The sequence below is a fragment of the Phoenix dactylifera genome, chromosome 3 (genome assembly GCF_009389715.1).
Source record: "Phoenix dactylifera cultivar Barhee BC4 chromosome 3, palm_55x_up_171113_PBpolish2nd_filt_p, whole genome shotgun sequence".
NCBI lineage: Eukaryota > Viridiplantae > Streptophyta > Magnoliopsida > Arecales > Arecaceae > Phoenix > Phoenix dactylifera.
In genome coordinates, this window is record NC_052394.1 from 22,914,877 (window position 1) to 22,931,851 (window position 16,975).

The window sequence follows — 16,975 nt, forward strand, 5'->3', positions numbered from 1 at the left end:
ACCATCCTCCAAGGGGATTGTCCAACCAAACGCCCCAAGACGTCATGGTACAGCCGTGTTCAAATAAGGCCACTTATTTGGATATTTTTTTCTCACCCAAATGAACTTATTTCCTCCCATTTGCGATTGTACCCAATTACTCTTTAAATTCACCAAAAAGTGAGTAATTTTATTCTTCAATAATCACAAAAACTCGTGCACTTATTTATTCCTACACCTCTTTCTCTAACCAAATGCCCAAAAATAAATTATTCAACATAATAAACTACCTCATCTTTAGCACGTCAAGTGGGATTTAGGGACCTTAAAGTCGAGTTCAAAGTAGACTAGATGCACAAAGCCCCCCTAAAATGCTTATGGTACCCAAAGAATAGCGGGTATCAATGGGGCAAAGCCAGCCGTATGCATATTCAACTACACTAATAAGCCTCCACTTGGCCGGGTGCAGTCTCATCTGACAAACGCCACCCATCAAAGCTTGGAACTAAGAAAGCAATCTTCAACACATTCATCATGCACAGGATCTCTAGAGAAAGAAGGTGGGGGGCGGTTGGGAGGGGGGAGAGACATGAAAGCATATCTTCCATAACATCCTGCTTATAAGTTACAGCCACAGAAGCATTTGTCCATGAAAATAAAACCCTAACAAACAGTCCTAGAAACGTATATCATGACATCCAAAAAGGTAAAATGAGAAACAGCAACCCAAGAACTGCAAGATACAGCAAACAAGGCAAATTATAGTCATTCAGATGCATAAAACTCTAATAGCAAACAAAAACAAAAAAAATCATACTTGCCCAGAGTTCCAGTAACTCCTCATCAACTGTTGCGCCTAGGGGATGAATCAGCAGACCTCGAACGTGATCCAGGAGGTGAACCTGAGGTTTGTCTTGGTGATCTCCAACGGGAACGTGATCCCTCCTCAGCATCAAATGAATCCCTTCTGCAAATGCATCACAATAAGACCACAAATCCATCAGTTCCCCTATATAATTAAAAAAAACAAGATGGCATCAGGTGAAAGGAGGAAGCGGGAAGAAAAAACTATACTGTTCATTTAGCAGCTAGTTTTATTTAACGAGACACAAAACTGCCCTATAATAGTGTAGACCAAATGCCAGCACCTAAGGGGCCTCTCCGTCTCTCTCCCTCCCTCTCTTGTTAAACTCATAGCTTACAGCAGATGATTGGATTGCCTTGACTGCATATGCCAAATACAGTTGCTCTAAACACTAATGGGCACATCTGATATTTAAAATCATCAGTTCACTACATGATATGAACTTCGATGAACTCTATAAGAATCACTAAAATGAAATCACTAATTAACTCTATTCCAATTATTTTTGTAATAAATGGAACAGTCGGCACCAAGTTGTAAACATGATCAAGATTTGTAAGACTATCTTCTAAATAATTAACAAATAAAGACACTTACAAATGTAGGATTCAACTTACTCGTCACACCTGTTGTCAGCTTGATTATGATGAGCATCATTCTGACTTGGAGAGTGCAATCTCCGATTTCGATCCTCATCACATTGTGGTGGATTCTCCCTTGGGGATCTTGTATGACCTGACTGCCTTCTCCTTGGGGAAACAGAGTGGTCACCTCGGTATCTCGGGGCAGGTGAGTATGATCTGTTGATGAAAGAAGAGGGGACATCAAAGAGCTGCTTGTCTATTGGGTCAATAATTTGCTTCCTCATATCAAATTTCATCTTGCATCACCTACCGTGACCGCTGTCTAACCCTATACGAGTGGCGAGGAGAGCGTGAACGAGACACCGAACGAGAGCGGGAGCGCCCTATTACATTCATCATGCAAAAAAAACAAAATTCCCAGTAGGAGATTAGATGCATGTTGCTTACCAAACAAAGTGTGCATGCAACTTGTAGAGAATTAGATTACTACGATTTAACACCGAAGTAAATACTATATCGTACTAAATTCCCAAACAAAGACCACCATATAGAGAGTAAACAACCAACCAAATATTCATGATTTAGAAAGAACGGAAATATTGTTTATGACCATCTAGCTATGACATGGACACGCAACAGCAAAAGACATCAATCATATACTTGGAAGTACTTTATAAATACAAAATTGTGCACTTTGATGCTAGGATGCAAACAGCAATGCCAACTTAAAACTCAGAAAAAGTGCATTCATATCAGGCCATATGCAAGGCATGAGTCTTTAATTTAGAATTATACGCTTGTCAACTTATGGAAAAATCATAAATTTAAAAATTATTTTGAAAGAAATTCACCCTAGCAAAGTTCTCCTATTAACAAACAGTTGACAGCAGCATCTTGCAGCATGACGCATGATACTAATTTGGATAAAAGTCAGGCAAAGAGGCGTGCATCATCATTTTTCACAGTGGGACTACAAGCCTGGCCCACTCCAAATTAAGTATACAGTTGGGGCAAAAAAGGGGGAAAACAACTTACATAGATTCATAATTGCGGAGGTACAGAGTAAAAATTTATTTACTTGCCTATCAAATAATAAAGCACAAAAGGTACAAAGGGAGCATCAGAGGAAGGGGAACTGAACAAGCATCGGATGCATCAGACGAATGGAGTGGCCCACTTGCCAAATTTTACATTGATTAGAATTGGGTCATCAGAACCACCGTATTGAAAATAAAATACTTAAGATCATTGGCTTAGGCCTGGTTCATCTGCATCCATCAAGCAAGATGATCCCATGACCACATACTGCCTACCATAATGTCTTCAAACAGGCAAACAGAAACTTGTTTGAACAAAGAATCAGCACAAATGAGCAAAAATCAAACAAGCACATTAAATAGTCTCTAAAAGAATTATTATTATGAATTTGTGTATCGAGCCCCTAGGCAGTCACACCCTCCATTAAAGAAGCAAAAGTTCCAGCCTTCTAGGTTCAAATCTTCAGTGGCGCATCCCCAAGTACTTAGATCTAGGTAATTATAATATGTGGGTCCTTCTCCCTTTCTCTCAAAAGGAAATATGATAATGAATTTAACCAATGAGAAATGAATGATCAGAAATATATAAAAAATTGATATCTTTAAGAGATACTAACATCTAACATTGGAATTTTATTTTAAGAAATCTCACATTGTATCTAGATGCAAAATAACTTCAGTGGGTCAAAATAAAAATAGAAATTTCAATGCACATTTTCTGAGAAAATCAACTTTGCTTGTTTAGTAAATATTAAAGGAAATCATAAAATGAATATTCTTGATATAACAATTCAGTTGCTTCCATTTCTTTATCATGAATCTTATTAAATTTAAACCACAGATTCCGGATGAGCTTTGCTGTTATCTATAAATAAGAATATGACAAAATGGATAAACATGCACAAGCACTGATGACAATATTCATCACTTCCAAACTGCAGGTCCATGAGAAATTTACATAATAATAATGAAACAAGGGATTACCATAATAAGAAGAACGGCGACTATCATGACCAGAAAGCCCTCTGTACAAAAGATTTGCTCACAAGTAAGCACAATCTAAAGACAAAATATCATGACCAATTTTAGAATTATCAAGCAAAATCAGTCAGATGAAAAAGGTCATTAAATACCTAGGCCTAGCTCTATTACGCATGTCTTCAGGCCTTTTCCTCGATTCTGCAGCAAGAACTACAGTTATCTCCCTACCACCAAATATTTGTCGGTTCATGTGATACTGGGCTTCTGATGCATCATAAGGGTCAACAAACTCCACAAATCCAAATCCTCGGGGCATCCTGCATTGGACATAATAAAATACATATTCAAATAAGGAAAATGCATCATTAACAAACCAAACAACTAGGAAAAGGTTGAAAATCCACATGTGTCTGCTAAGTTTACCGTCACAATGAAATCACTTAATATGCCTTCTATAGTTCTTGATGGAGCACAGACAATGACTTAATAGCACTTCCATCAAAAGGGCACTCAAGTGTCACAAAAAGTGGTTAGCAGTCCAGGCACTAGTTTCCGATGTTTCTTCTATAATGACTATGTACAGAAACTTCATATAATGCATTTACTTCAAAATCTTCAACACGAATGTAATCAACATTGCTTCCAATTATCTTCTCATGCAACCCACTTCCAAAGATCAGCATTCCATCTTGTCTTCCCCAAACTAAATTTGACTTGGAATTAAAATCTCTCCAAACAGGAGGAACTTCTTCATTTGAACAAGACTCAACCCCTCAACCCAATGAAAAGGTTAGACAATGCTAAACAGTGTGTCTTCAACAAATGCAAGGCTTGTATTTACTTCAACCAATATACCCCTGAGAACCAGTTCAAAAAATAATTCATGTTGAAAGCAAAAGAGAGGCGGATGATATTATTACAAAAGAAGCATTCCTCTACCAAAAAAGGAAAAGGAAAAAAGATCTTTCTACATACTTAAAGAAATCAATCAATCAATAGTCAAAGGGAAAGTAATTAAAAATGTAAGGAAACTAAGTGGTCAAACTGATTGACCCTTGTAAGTGTTACTGAATATATTTTTGGCCTTTATGAAACCTCAAAGCAGCTTTCAATTATTTACCATCCAAAATAATAACGGTTGAAGAATGAACAGGAAAATGGCAGTACAAATCTGCAGGCCATGTCACAAACGGGAAAACAAGTGAAATAAGATTATGCAATCACAAGAAGAACTGATTTAATATACAAACGCTCACCCAGTATAATAGTCCTTTGGCAAGTAAACATCCCTTACTGGACCAAATCTTTCAAATGCAGCACGAAGGTCTTCCGGTCTGCAAACCAAAGATGAAGACAAAAGGAAAAGGCTACATAAAATTACTCCATAAATAAATCACTCAAGTATAGACTCCAGAATAGTAATATATTTCCCTCAACTAACATAGTTAACCAAAAATTAAATACACAAAATTCACTATCATAGTATCATATCCAAAGCAAGAAATCATTACCTGCAATTTAGGGGAATGTTGCGGACCAAAAGACTCCTGTTGTTCTGCTCCTTGCGGCCACTGTACCCACTATATCCCCTTCTTGGTGGGCTTCTTCCCCTTCCAGTATATCCCCTCCTTGGAGGACTATAGTAGGCTGGACTATACCTCCTCATGATAGAGCAACTATACTAAGACATACCAAAATTTTATCTTGAATCACACATTGATAACCAAGGACAGCAAATGGAACTAATGCAGTTTAAATCTTAGAATACAAAGTAAGACAAAAGATGGAAGAACCACCTATAACGTGTCTTTAATTTCCTATATCTAGAAACAACAGGGATCAACAGGAAGATGAATTTGTACATGGTCTGTGATACGTACCAAGAACTTCAGAGGAGCCTGAGGCATCTCATCATCCAATTATTTTGTTTTCAAAGAAGACTTGTGCATTATCGGACACTTTAAATGCAATCGACTATAAGTTTTCTTGGATATTAAGCATTGTTTGAAAGGCAGTGCAAGTGTAAAATAACGATCTGATAGGTAAAATGGCATGCACCCAGAGAGCTAAATAGATTTTTCCCCCAACTCTGAATGATTTTTTATCCAAGCCTGAGTCAACTTATAGAGAGAAAAAAAATGAAGATATACCTAACCAATCAGATCATGGTTGTATATTTCGTAGGCCACAACCACAAAAAAATTGAGTTTATTTTGATATAGCATGAGATACTAATCTTAGAAAAAAATAGTACTTTTGTTCAATCCATGCTCAAATTTCGAGTAAACTAATGCAACAAACAAAATTATGAATTATCAAATGCTGAATAACCAAAAAACAAGCGACGCGGATGTATGGCTTATAACTAAGTTTAAAATACCTAGTTAACAAACAAAACATGTGATATTTAAACTACCAATTTTCAAAAAGATGTTCAAAAGTCAATCTTCTTCAAGTGACTTACCATTTGCCATCACAATGCATACATGCTCAGGCTGCATCAACAAGCTGCTTGGACCTACATAGGTGCCTGACAGCTTATTATGCACACAAGCCCCAATGTAGTGCAGTCACCAAGAGGCCTCCAGACATGCAGGCGCATAGATGGCACCATGAACTGCATTTTAGAATACCGGTTCCAAAATAATGAATAGACTAGATGGACTACAGTTTGGGGTTAGATATATAATCCTAATGTTTGGATTGGAATATGAAAATTGTTGAATCAGGAACTAAAATCATGTTTCTGTCAGGTATCTACAGACCAATGGAAACCCCAAACCATGGTAATTCCTTGTTAGGATTCAATGGATTTTCATTACATGATCATATCTCAATCTGAATGGTCATGTATCTTCCATATCTAGTTACATGCTCAAGTGATGCAATAGTCTGGATCTTTTTTGAAAGATTATATGATCTTCCATGTCTATTAAAGCAACATTTATCAATTCACAGCTCATGAGACTATAAAAATTCATTAGACAAGACATTTGATTTGATCAAGATAGAGGATCACACGACAAGATTCAACAGAAGGACTTTTGGGCATGAAAGGGCCCTGAATTGAGTTTGAGTGGTTTTATTTTTGTTAGGAAGAAACATTGAAGTTAAGTTTTAAAAAAAAAAAAAAACAGGTGCATCAGATTTTTTTCTTAAAAAAAAACCTTGGCATTAAAGCTTATATTAATTGCTTATGCTTTTGACAGCTTTAAGCATTAAACTATTTCAAGCGTCCTACCATATTTTTAAGGGGGAGCGGCTATCGCATTAAGGCCCGCAACTCATAACTAAGGAGACAGAATTCAGCATGCCAAAAGAACAAGATGCTGGGTGAATCAGGACAAACACGGCTGTTTATCTCTTCAATGGGGATCAGCCACTACGCTTGGCAGTGGCAGGCCCTTATAAAATTCCAGTTCTTAAACTGAAATCATATTTATGAGATTTTCCCCTTTTCTTCATTCTTTCGAATTAACTTTAGAAGATATCTTCCGGTGAGGAATTAGAAGGCTTCAACTTGTAAGTTAGGGCAGCTCTAAGGGTTTAAAAGGCGCGTCAACAGTACTCACGTCTGATTCTTGCGCAAGAAAACACTTTGAAGTTTCTTTCTATCAACGGTCTCTCCTTTTGTTGGTTTTATCGCATCAATGAGCAGAGGAATCGCCAATATGGATGGTAGGTTACATCAAGTTCACTGAGACTTAATGGAAACCCAGAGTTATCTCAGATCTAGGGTTGTATTATAGATCTTAAGATGAAATTCCAGAAACGTAGATTTCTTTAACGTTCTAGGAAAAGATTCACTGCATGTATATACCAAATATAAATCTAACGTTGATTCGAAAAAATCCAGGCATAATCAAAGAAATCGCCAAGAAACCCAGCATCAGAAATATGAATGAAGAAACAATACGCATATAAACATTCACGAACATTAAATACACCCAGAGAGCTCATAACCTGATTTGGAAATAGAAACAAGAAACCCTAAATCGCATCTGAGAAAGAGAAATCGGAATGCTAGGCACGGTTGAAATTAGGGTTACCACCGATCGTTTGCGGATCATAATCCATAGAAGCGATCGAAGAAGAGCTCATACCTGGAGGAAAAGCGTGCAGTGCGGACCCTAGATTGGAAGAAAATCGAAGGTGGTGAGATAGAAGGCAGCAAGAAAAGGGGTTGGGCTCGTCCGCTCCTGCCCCCAAAAAATTTTCGATCTTTTGGAACGGCCGAGAGGGCCCTTGGGGTCGCATAAATAGGGGTGTTCAAACCATCCGAGCGGCTCGGTTCGGGCTTAGGTTGGGGAAACCAGGCCGGATTGAGGCTATGGGCTCGAACCGGCAATATGGGCTCTGCAAATTGAGCTAAAGATAGACCCGGGAATTGTTAGATTTGAAGTCCAGCAATCCACAATGTTTAAATTATTTCAAGCTAGAGTGTTTGTCTAAATTTAAATTTTATTAAATATTAATCCAGATTTGAGCCGAGTTTGAAGGATTGAAGCTTAATTTGATTTATACTTTCCAGCATGATTTAGAATATTTAATTTAATCAATTAGTCTCATGTTTAGCTTGACTCGAAATTAATCTCGATTCAAAGTTGAAATGACGATAAACAAAACAAGTTTGCTCTCAACATTCATATTCAAGCCGGAGTTAATTTCAAACCAAGCTTGTTTCTTGGCTCAATTGCATCCCTACTTATAGACAGGGGTAAGTGGGACCCATGTTAAAAGTCTAATGGTATGATGGTGCCCTGGTGCACAGGTTGAAAATCTGATCCCTGATCCCTGAAAGAAGAAGAGCATGGAGTGTTTTGGTTTGGGTTTGCTAATCTGAAGGCTGTGGGTGGTGGCAATGTTACTTCCTTTACAATCGTCACGTCTTCTCTCGTAGCTCCGACTCCCTTGGCAGGGTAGGTTAAATCCCTTAGGCCTCATGGTCGGCCGCTAGACTCACTTGGGCCGGCTGGGAACACTGCACAAGATCTAATGGATGCTCGTCGAGCCTTGCTGTGGATACTCTAGCAAGCTAGAGATTTCTGCATTTGGACTTCGGTGTCGCAGGAACTGAGTGTGTGTTCGATGGTGCCCGTCTTGGCATCCGAAGGGTGGCTTTGGGAGCCGGGTTGTATCTTTCCTCTTCCTTTGCATGAATCCATTGTTGGATTACTAATAGTATAGATTTCAAAGCACTCCAAACTTTATCATTCATCTGTTTGTATAGATCTCAAAATAATAAGTGGATGATCCAATGATGGATTTGTGAAAGAGAAGGTGAGCCCCTTTTCAAAACCTTGTGGTGTTGGCTGTCCCCATCCACCAGCGCTGACATCTTGCATGGTGAGCGATGCATGTGTATTGGCTTCTGCAAGCTCAGTGTATAGTCCCTTATGTACGTATTCCTGAAGTACCAAGTCTTGCCCCCCTTTTACCATAAAAATAAGAAGAAGAACGAAAAACTTGGTCAAGCATACATGGAATTCAGCCGGTCTGTAGTGGTTCAACGGCCTCAACCAGGGCCAGATACAGCTTCATGTAATGTGTTAAACAAAACACTACCAATACTGGATTCATAGTTTCTCGATTGCTGGATTAAACAACCACCACATGCATAGTATTGAAACCTGGTGAATTCAATCAAACGATCCAATCCGGTATCCATTGCATGCTTCTAACTCGATAAGAAAGCCGCTTGGTGGATAGATTCTGATAACCGCATGGGAATTCCGGTGAGATTTCTTGCACGAATTCAATCCAACCGAGAAGTAATGCAAACACATTGTCATGAGCTGGGTTCTGCATCATGGCTATGTTACTCAAATAACAAATAAAATACAAACAAGGTTCAGAATGTCATAACTCAGATTTTGGGCTTGTGGGCCGGCCAGAGGGGCCAGGCCCAGCCTGACCCGTAACAACCCAGCTCAATTTACTTGTGCTAATGGACCGGTGCGAGAAGAATAGACCCATTAGCCAGAGCATACCCTATTGGAGCAGAAGAAGGAGAAGAAGACTCCAAACTCGAAGTCTTCTTCCTCTTCTGATTTCGGTAAGATCGAAGGCCATTCAAGTTCATCTAGAATTTGGGGGCTTCATCTATTTAATCCTCCTCCTCCTCTATTAAATTCCATCACTAATCTCTCGAGGTATAGCCACAAATCCAAAGGTTCTTCTCTGAATCTCCTCATTGATTCCTCACCGGAAACGCCGCCGGAACTTCGCTGGACAGGTATAATGGGTCAAGCTTCTTCTTTCTCTTAGTTTTCCGGCTCCATGGCCATCACCACTACTTGATTTGGGGCCAACGAGCTGGTGGAACGCACGAAACAGGACAGTCCCTATATTATCTTCTTCTTCATCCTCCCTATTTTGTCGTCGTCGGCTGCTGGTTGGCCGAGGTTGCGGCCATCATGGCCACCATCAAGTGGGGGGCAAGCCACTATGGCTGCCGCCCTCTTGGATTGCGATAAGGAAGAGAGAAAGGGGTGGGTTGTTCGTGAAGAGAGGAGAGAGAGAGAGAGATTATCTCTCTTCTTCTCTCTCCCTCTCTCTAAATTTTCTCTCTTTCTTCTTCCTCTTTTTCTCTCTCTTGGTGCCTCTTTTTAGTTGAACCAGGTAGGTGGTGAAGGAGACTCGGGGGACCGGGTGATGGACCCTTAGTAGAAGTGGGTAGGCGATCTAGATTACTAGTCCATTGTTTGATTTTATTTTAATAATCAAGTTTTATTCTATAGAGGGAGAGTCATCTGTGCAAGAAAATTTTAATCGGTACACTCTACACCCCAACTCGTTGACCCTGAAGCAGATCAGTGATTATTGTGTTAGTTAATCTTAGATAAAGGTACGAATCTCTATACTTGAATCACCATATATATATACACACACATGTTTATTGGTATGTATCACTGGATTTGCACCGTGAGCTTTGTATCGATTTGGCATAAGACTGATGTGCTTTTATATGATTTCCAATACAAATATATTTATGTGGTTATTATACATATCAAATGTTGAGAACGTGATTATATGAATAAAAATATCTTAAATTCGAAAAAAAATATATTGTATATGTGATAATTAATCTGACAAGAATAACTGGTAAATCTGACGGATAAGATATAATTTCGACTGACCTCATTATAGCATCATACTGACACATAGAAAGCAACCATGGGCTATAACGTGGGATTTGGATAGACACCACAGGCTATAATGTGTGTTAGATAGCCACCATGGGCTATAACATGGAATTTGATAACAATCATGGGCTATAACTTATAATTTGATAGCCACCATGGGTTATAACGTAGGTTGGATAGTCACTAGGAGCCTTTGTATCCCCATCTCATCATCTTAAGCACAATAACCCACTAATTTGACAAGATCGGGTTGCTTGACCATACCAAGAATATTAACCTCTGCAACCCATTCCCCGGGTCCCTGGATACTATAAAGTATTTAATTAAGTAGAGGAAAGACGCTAATTCAAAAAAAGATACCTTCTTGCATGTAGAATGACCAATCAAATTTCAAACCCAACCCATCACATTCACAAACTAAGTTAGTTGATCAACTGGGAAAGAGAACTTTTACATATCATAGTAAAATCCTGAAAAGAACGTAGTAGCGAATCAAATGGGTCAGCCACCAACACCTGCAACAATTTTGCATCATTAAAAAGAAAATCCTAAGGCCAAGGATCGTACTAGATCTATATAACCATATCCCAAGAAGTGACTACAATTGTCTGAATCACCTTGGTACAGTATCGGCCAAGTGGTGAGAGTTAGGGTTGAAATCACTACATAATCGTGGAATAAAATCTACTGTTACATGACAAATCTAGAAAGAAGACGGGGAAGTGCTAAGATGGATCGGAAATATGTATAATATAGTTGCAAAAGGAAAATTTAGATGAGTACGGATCCTCTCCGATTCATGCATAGGGTAACCTGCATCGGACGTCTCAGATCCGAGCTCAACTTAGATTCTCACATAAAGATCTTCCAAAAATTATGAGTTTATTGTTAGAAAAATATAGCCTAGAAATTGTTATGTTGCTGTTTTTATTATTTTAGAATAGTGTTTATAAAAGAATAGTCTAGTAAAATAAGTTTAGAAGATTGAAAAGATCTTACTTGAATCGATGCGTACGATGTATACTGCCTTAAGAATATGAATCATTTTCCTACATACAGGTTTACTTCAATCTCGTCCCTAAGGTACAACAATCCGTCAACTCAACTTTCTTCTGATTCCCAAAAAGAAAAGAGAAAATAGAAAATTAGAAAAAAAGAATTTTACAAAAGCAATTTCTTGATCTTGGAAGCAGCGCTATGAGGGATAGAGTATCAGAGAAAAAGGGATTGGAAATAATGTGTTTGGATATGTCACAAAGCGCTAGACTTAGAGTCTATTTATAGACATTATTCGAGTGACCGAGGAGATGAGACAATTCCAAAAATACGTGATGTTTCTGAAATACTATATCTATTCAGAAATCAATATTTTCTTTAACTCTTCGGAAGAGGCTCTGATAAAAGGTGTTTTAAAAGCATTTAAACTAACTAAAATTTAGATGATAAAATTAGTTTATTTATTTTTTTTCCAAATTAAAACTTCAACATCTATAATACCATGTGTAATTCAGGTAATCCATTGCCCGCACGCTCTCTCTCTCTCTCTCTCCATATATATGTATATATATATATATATATATTTTATATTTTTATTAAAAAATACTTTTAGTGCCAGACAATTTTCGATGGAGACAAAGGGGGGTGACACGTAGGCTTGGGCATCTAAATTAATGTGCATGTAGATTTTTAATTAGATAATATAGTCATTAATTATATCAAATAAAATTGGTAAAAGGGGGCGAGGGCCAACAGGCAACCAAAATACTGCAAGCTGTAAGAACCAAATGGATCATGGACCATGCTCCTTTTATTATTAGCATAAAAGTAAAAGAAAAATCATTTTTCTTTCAGGAAGAAAATCCTATTCCTTAGAAAATGTCACAAACGAAAAAACTAAGAGTGTTGCCTTGGATTTAGACCGTGTCATATATGTTGCTGGATTCAAAATCTTAAATTCCACTTCTAATGATGGCTAAGACAAAGAATAAAAAAAATGCTTGAGGAACCCAAAAAAAAACACAAAAAACCAGTCAGCTGGTGTGGTGTAATGTCGTTGCCCCTTCTGAATTGGCATCGTGAAGCGTGCCGTTAAATGAAGCAAAATTAGTGGGAGTCATCTCTTTAAATATTTTTTCTGGATTAGTACAGTAGCATTTTATCCTAAGAACATTTTATTTTGCAGAAAAAACGTGCAAACACAAAGACCCGTAACTACTCAGCTCCATTTAATTTTGTCATGCAGTCCGGCGGGCTCCTATCAAATTTACGATCTCACAAGCCTACCACTTGTTTTTTCTTTAACCAACCTAACATGCATATTAAAAAAGAAACTAAATCACTACCAAAGGATTGTGATTCCCCTTCTCTTGTCCCTTGCTATTGGTAAAGAAAATTAAATTGCTGTCGAAGATCATGATTTCCTTGTCCATGTTGTTAAAGAGTTTCTAACTAAGGGACCAATTTTCTTAATCATATAATAACTATATTTTCTTTGAATAAGGTGTGACGTAAAACTTAGTGGTTGGTTTGTTTCTCATGTTTTCTATTCTAGAGAAGAAAATACTTAGCTTAGAATGCAAGTCCTCATAATCATAACTTTGTACTTAATAAGCAGAAATTTTTATATCCTTAATAAAATAATTATTATACGGATGAACTCCCACCAACGTATTGATAGGGAGTGAGTTAGCTCCAAGACCACTTATCCGCTAGGAACCAGATCGAAATGCAAGGATGAGAATGATATTAAAAGTGTCCATTCCATGATTCAAAAGCAATATAAAGAAAATCATTAAATAATCAAAAACTCGCCGAAGAAATAAAAGAAAAGAAATTAAAGAAAACTCTGGAAGGTTAGGCACGGGGAGATCAATTCACCGTGGCCCTCGTCGACGGACGGTCCCGGACCAGGAAGAACGAGCGGTTCTTGACGGCGATGTCGTACATGTGGATGGACCGGAGGTCGGCGAACCGGCGGGGAAGGGAGATGAGGTCCGGCGAGGCAGCGCCCCGGTGGTACTGGATAAGCTCCGGCCGCCCCGCGAGGTACGGCACCCACCCCAGCTCCCCCAGCCGGCGCTCCAGCTCCTCATGCGAACCCACCACCTCCCCCGTGGGCACGTACACCAGCTCGCTCCTCCTCCCACCTCCGCCGCCGCCGGCCGAGGCGGTGGCGCTCTCGAGGCTCTCCCTCGTGGGGTTCTCTATCCGCCGCGCGACCCCGTTCCTGAACACCCACACCCCCGACATCGATCGCCTCCGCTTCCCTCGTCTTCGTGGGGTGGGAGGGCGGGGTGGATTTATAGGTCCCCTTCCCGAGATGATGTACACGTGGTGACCTACCATTGGAGAAAACTGATTTTGACAGGATTCTTAGGCATGGCAACCAGAAAAAAAGAAAGCTCCATTGCCACGTTTCGCGAAGAGGTGGTGCGTTTCGTGCGAGACACCCTGCAGCAGTACTATTGATTTCAAGAGACGACGACACGGTGCAATGCGGCGTACAATTCGCTGGCACACGTGATGGGTTTGGGCCGGGCCGGCCATTGTCAGGTGTGAGATGACTGTTCGTTAGTCCCGCCCTGTTGGTTGCGCGGGGCCGGGCTCGATTTTTCTTTTTCTTTTTTTTTCTAACGGCCGTTCATACTTTTTTTTTTTTTTTTTTTTTTTTTTTTTTTTTTTTTTTTTTTTTTTTTTTTTTTTTAGTAAATCGGCCGCTCACACATGACGGACGTGAAGCTGGCCTACAAAATGCCGTTCATACTTTACAAGCATGAATGCAGTCAACAAAATTCGAAAACAATAAAATAGATAAAGAATCCAACACTATATCACTCTTTCTTCAAATAAAATTTTCAAAATAATGAACTTCATATGAAGCAACTCAGTCAACTACACAATTTGCTTCTCAATAAATATGTGTGGCCTCATAGGCACCACGCTTTTGCAGTAATCCGCGAATGTCAAGTAGCAGCGGTTTGCCCTCTTTTGCACGTGTTCAATCTCTAGTTAAATCAATTACTGTGGTTGACTCGTCCGCCAAGCAGAGGAGATCCGGCGTTACAGTTCCACTGCTCCTCGAGGGACATTAAAAAGGGACCTTACCGTACTCTCACGCAAAGACCTATCAACTGACACGTGCAAGAACCCTTCTTATCTCCATTTCTTCTCTGCCTTTAACCACTTTTTTTTTTACCCCTTTATTTGATACGGTAAAAATACAAAAAAAAACAATTTTTTGACTCGATTTTCAAAATCTATTAACCATAATTTAGAATGAGCCATCACGATCTAGAATGGCAGTTCTTGAGTTACATGTATCAGACTAATGTATAGGTTAAACATGTCAACCTGATAACTATGTCATCTTAGACTTCACCCAACCCAACCTTTTTGTTATGGGTTACAGATAAAATCCAATGATTTGTTTATTAAACAAGTTGGCTTCTAGACTAATGACTCTTCTAAGCACTATGTTTCAACCCAGTGTCACCCCTAGCCACAATTCGCAAGCGTAGAAATGACAATCATGAATAAGTTTATTTGTTGTATCTTTATATTTAGGAACTTCCAACTTTCAAAATATATTTATTAACCTCAATTCTTTAGTAAACATGTTTTATATGTCATTGATGCAATACATTGTGCAGATGAGTTACTGAATCCTGATATCTGAATCTTGCTTGGTCACCAACATATGACAGAATTTAACTGCAATACTTTCCATCAAATTACTGTTTTTGGATTTACTGCACTAAGGAATTGTTTCCAAGGTTCTGTATCTTTGCTCTTTGTAAATATCTCATCAATAGGGACATGTCGTAACTGCATAGATCAAGTTTTGAACTCCATTAGAATTGAAGAGCAGCATAGGCTCAAGAGTAAAATCTCTACTGAATACAAAAATAATGCTTATAATGTAGAGGCCCCACCCAGGGGCGGCCCAATATATTGGAGACCTAAGACGGATTCAGTGAATGAGATCTTTTTTTAATAATAAATTTTTTTAATAAGTATAAAATATTTAGAAAAAAGATATGAAAATAGATAGCCATCAAGTACATTATTTCAACAAAAATGCATGTATGCAACAAAGACAGATAAAAAATCTTTTTAGCTTAATATAATTTTTGAATGAAAGTACAGAAAAGTAATTATACTTAAGAAAGAGCTCATAAAACTGATTAAATAACTGAGATAATGCTTGACAGTAATGTTTACCATATCAAGCAAGAGCAGAGTAGGAAAAGGTTATCCTATGGCACTTCATGGTCAAGGTAAAGGAAAAAATTTGTCCAGAAAGGAACCTCTCTATAAGAAAATGTAGGGGTATTATGGGAAAATGTAGCCGTGTTGCGTAACAAGACAGTGAGTACCTAAGCAGCCACTGCAACATCACGGCACAGCAGCCATTCAACTTTTCTTTCTCTACCCTCCAAGAAGTCCATCTCCAATCCCCCTATCTTTCTTGCTGATGGCCCAACTGGATCAGGAATAACGTGAGGGAAGGAAAACCAAGACCAAAACCAAAAAAGAGAAGGGATGAAAGATGAGTGGCTTCAGACGTGAATGAAGCCAACCAAATCCCTCCTCTCTCTTTCTCTCCACCCAAAACAAAACTGCTATCCCCAACTTCCCAAATTGCCCCTCTGCAGGCCAGGAAACTCTCCTCCTCCCTTCCATCAAGGGGGAAGATTCGTAGCCAGCTCATGTTCCCGTTTCATATGGAGCCTTTGCTTCATTTTGATCAGCCTCCCGAGAGCCTTCCATTGGCCCGGGGCCTTAGGCGACCGCCTCGGTCGCCTAGGGCTCGGGCCGGCCCTGGTCCCACCTAAGAAAAATCAGAACCGACCCCTTCGTAAACATTTCAAAAAGAAACCCTACAACCTCAAAATTCTAACCCAATTTTTGAACTCCATGAGCCACTTTTCGATTTTTATTTTTGCACCTTTATTCAACAAAGTTTGTTTTATTCTTTTTTATTTCGTTCTTTGCTGGATCTGCAAGTCCGATCGAATTTGTTTTGGCTGCTTTCGAGACGTACCGAAGAAGAAGTTTTAAGGTCGTCGTATCTCTAAGAAGGATTGCTAGGAGACCCGTACGTGGGGGCAAATACTTCTTTGGAACAGTGTTTACGTGCTTCGATCTGCTCTCAATCAAGCTATTTTTTCTTACTTTTATTTTAAATTTAATATTAGTAAATCTATTGCATTCATAATTTTTATAATTCAAATCTATTACATGAATAGATTTCTTTTGTGTTAGAATAGTTTTCATTTGCGCTAAAATAAATTTATTTTGATGCCGAATAATATATAAATATATATAATTTATTTTAAGATTTTCTATTAATTGTAATTATAAATTTATTTGTCTATTTAGGTG

At 38.6% G+C, this 16,975-nt stretch overlaps 2 protein-coding genes across 8 annotated transcripts; both read right to left on the reverse strand.

Moving 5' to 3' along the window:
• Positions 1-562: 562 nt before the first annotated feature.
• LOC103716484 (serine/arginine-rich SC35-like splicing factor SCL30) lies at positions 563-7,688 on the reverse strand. Of its 7 annotated transcripts, none has more exons than XM_008804499.3 (10): positions 7,550-7,681; positions 5,911-6,063; positions 4,958-5,122; positions 4,703-4,780; positions 3,599-3,763; positions 3,450-3,490; positions 1,739-1,811; positions 1,471-1,644; positions 801-946; positions 563-712 (listed from the first exon to the last, which is right to left on the reverse strand). In XM_008804499.3, exons 2-9 carry the CDS (start codon positions 5,928-5,930, stop codon positions 823-825), a joined length of 840 nt encoding a protein of 279 aa, XP_008802721.2. In that variant the 5' UTR covers positions 5,931-6,063; positions 7,550-7,681; the 3' UTR covers positions 563-712; positions 801-822. The 7 variants fall into 7 exon arrangements, with proteins under 7 accessions (XP_008802721.2, XP_008802720.2, XP_008802718.2 ...); XM_008804498.2 differs by having other exon boundaries at positions 797-946; XM_008804496.3 differs by having other exon boundaries at positions 1,462-1,644.
• A 5,637-nt stretch (positions 7,689-13,325) lies between these two features.
• On the reverse strand, positions 13,326-13,854 carry LOC103716482 (flowering-promoting factor 1-like protein 3). Its single transcript, XM_008804493.4, has one exon. The coding sequence runs from the start codon at positions 13,838-13,840 to the stop codon at positions 13,460-13,462; it is 381 nt and encodes a 126-aa protein (XP_008802715.1). The 5' UTR covers positions 13,841-13,854; the 3' UTR covers positions 13,326-13,459.
• Positions 13,855-16,975: the final 3,121 nt, after the last annotated feature.

What these genes read in the sequence shown, in the direction of transcription:
- LOC103716482 (XM_008804493.4), bottom strand. Translation starts at nt 13,840, where the DNA reads ATGTCGGGGGTGTGGGTGTTCAGGAACGGGGTCGCGCGGCGGATAGAG.
- LOC103716484 (XM_008804496.3), bottom strand. Translation starts at nt 5,930, where the DNA reads ATGCATTGTGATGGCAAATG. An exon ending in CGTAATAGAGCTAGGCCTAG is followed by an intron (nt 3,491 to 3,598) that starts GTATTTAATGAC and finishes TCTTTTGTACAG; the next exon opens with AGGGCTTTCTGGTCATGATA. An exon ending in AGGGTTAGACAGCGGTCACG is followed by an intron (nt 1,645 to 1,738) that starts GTAGGTGATGCA and finishes TTTCATCAACAG; the next exon opens with ATCATACTCACCTGCCCCGA.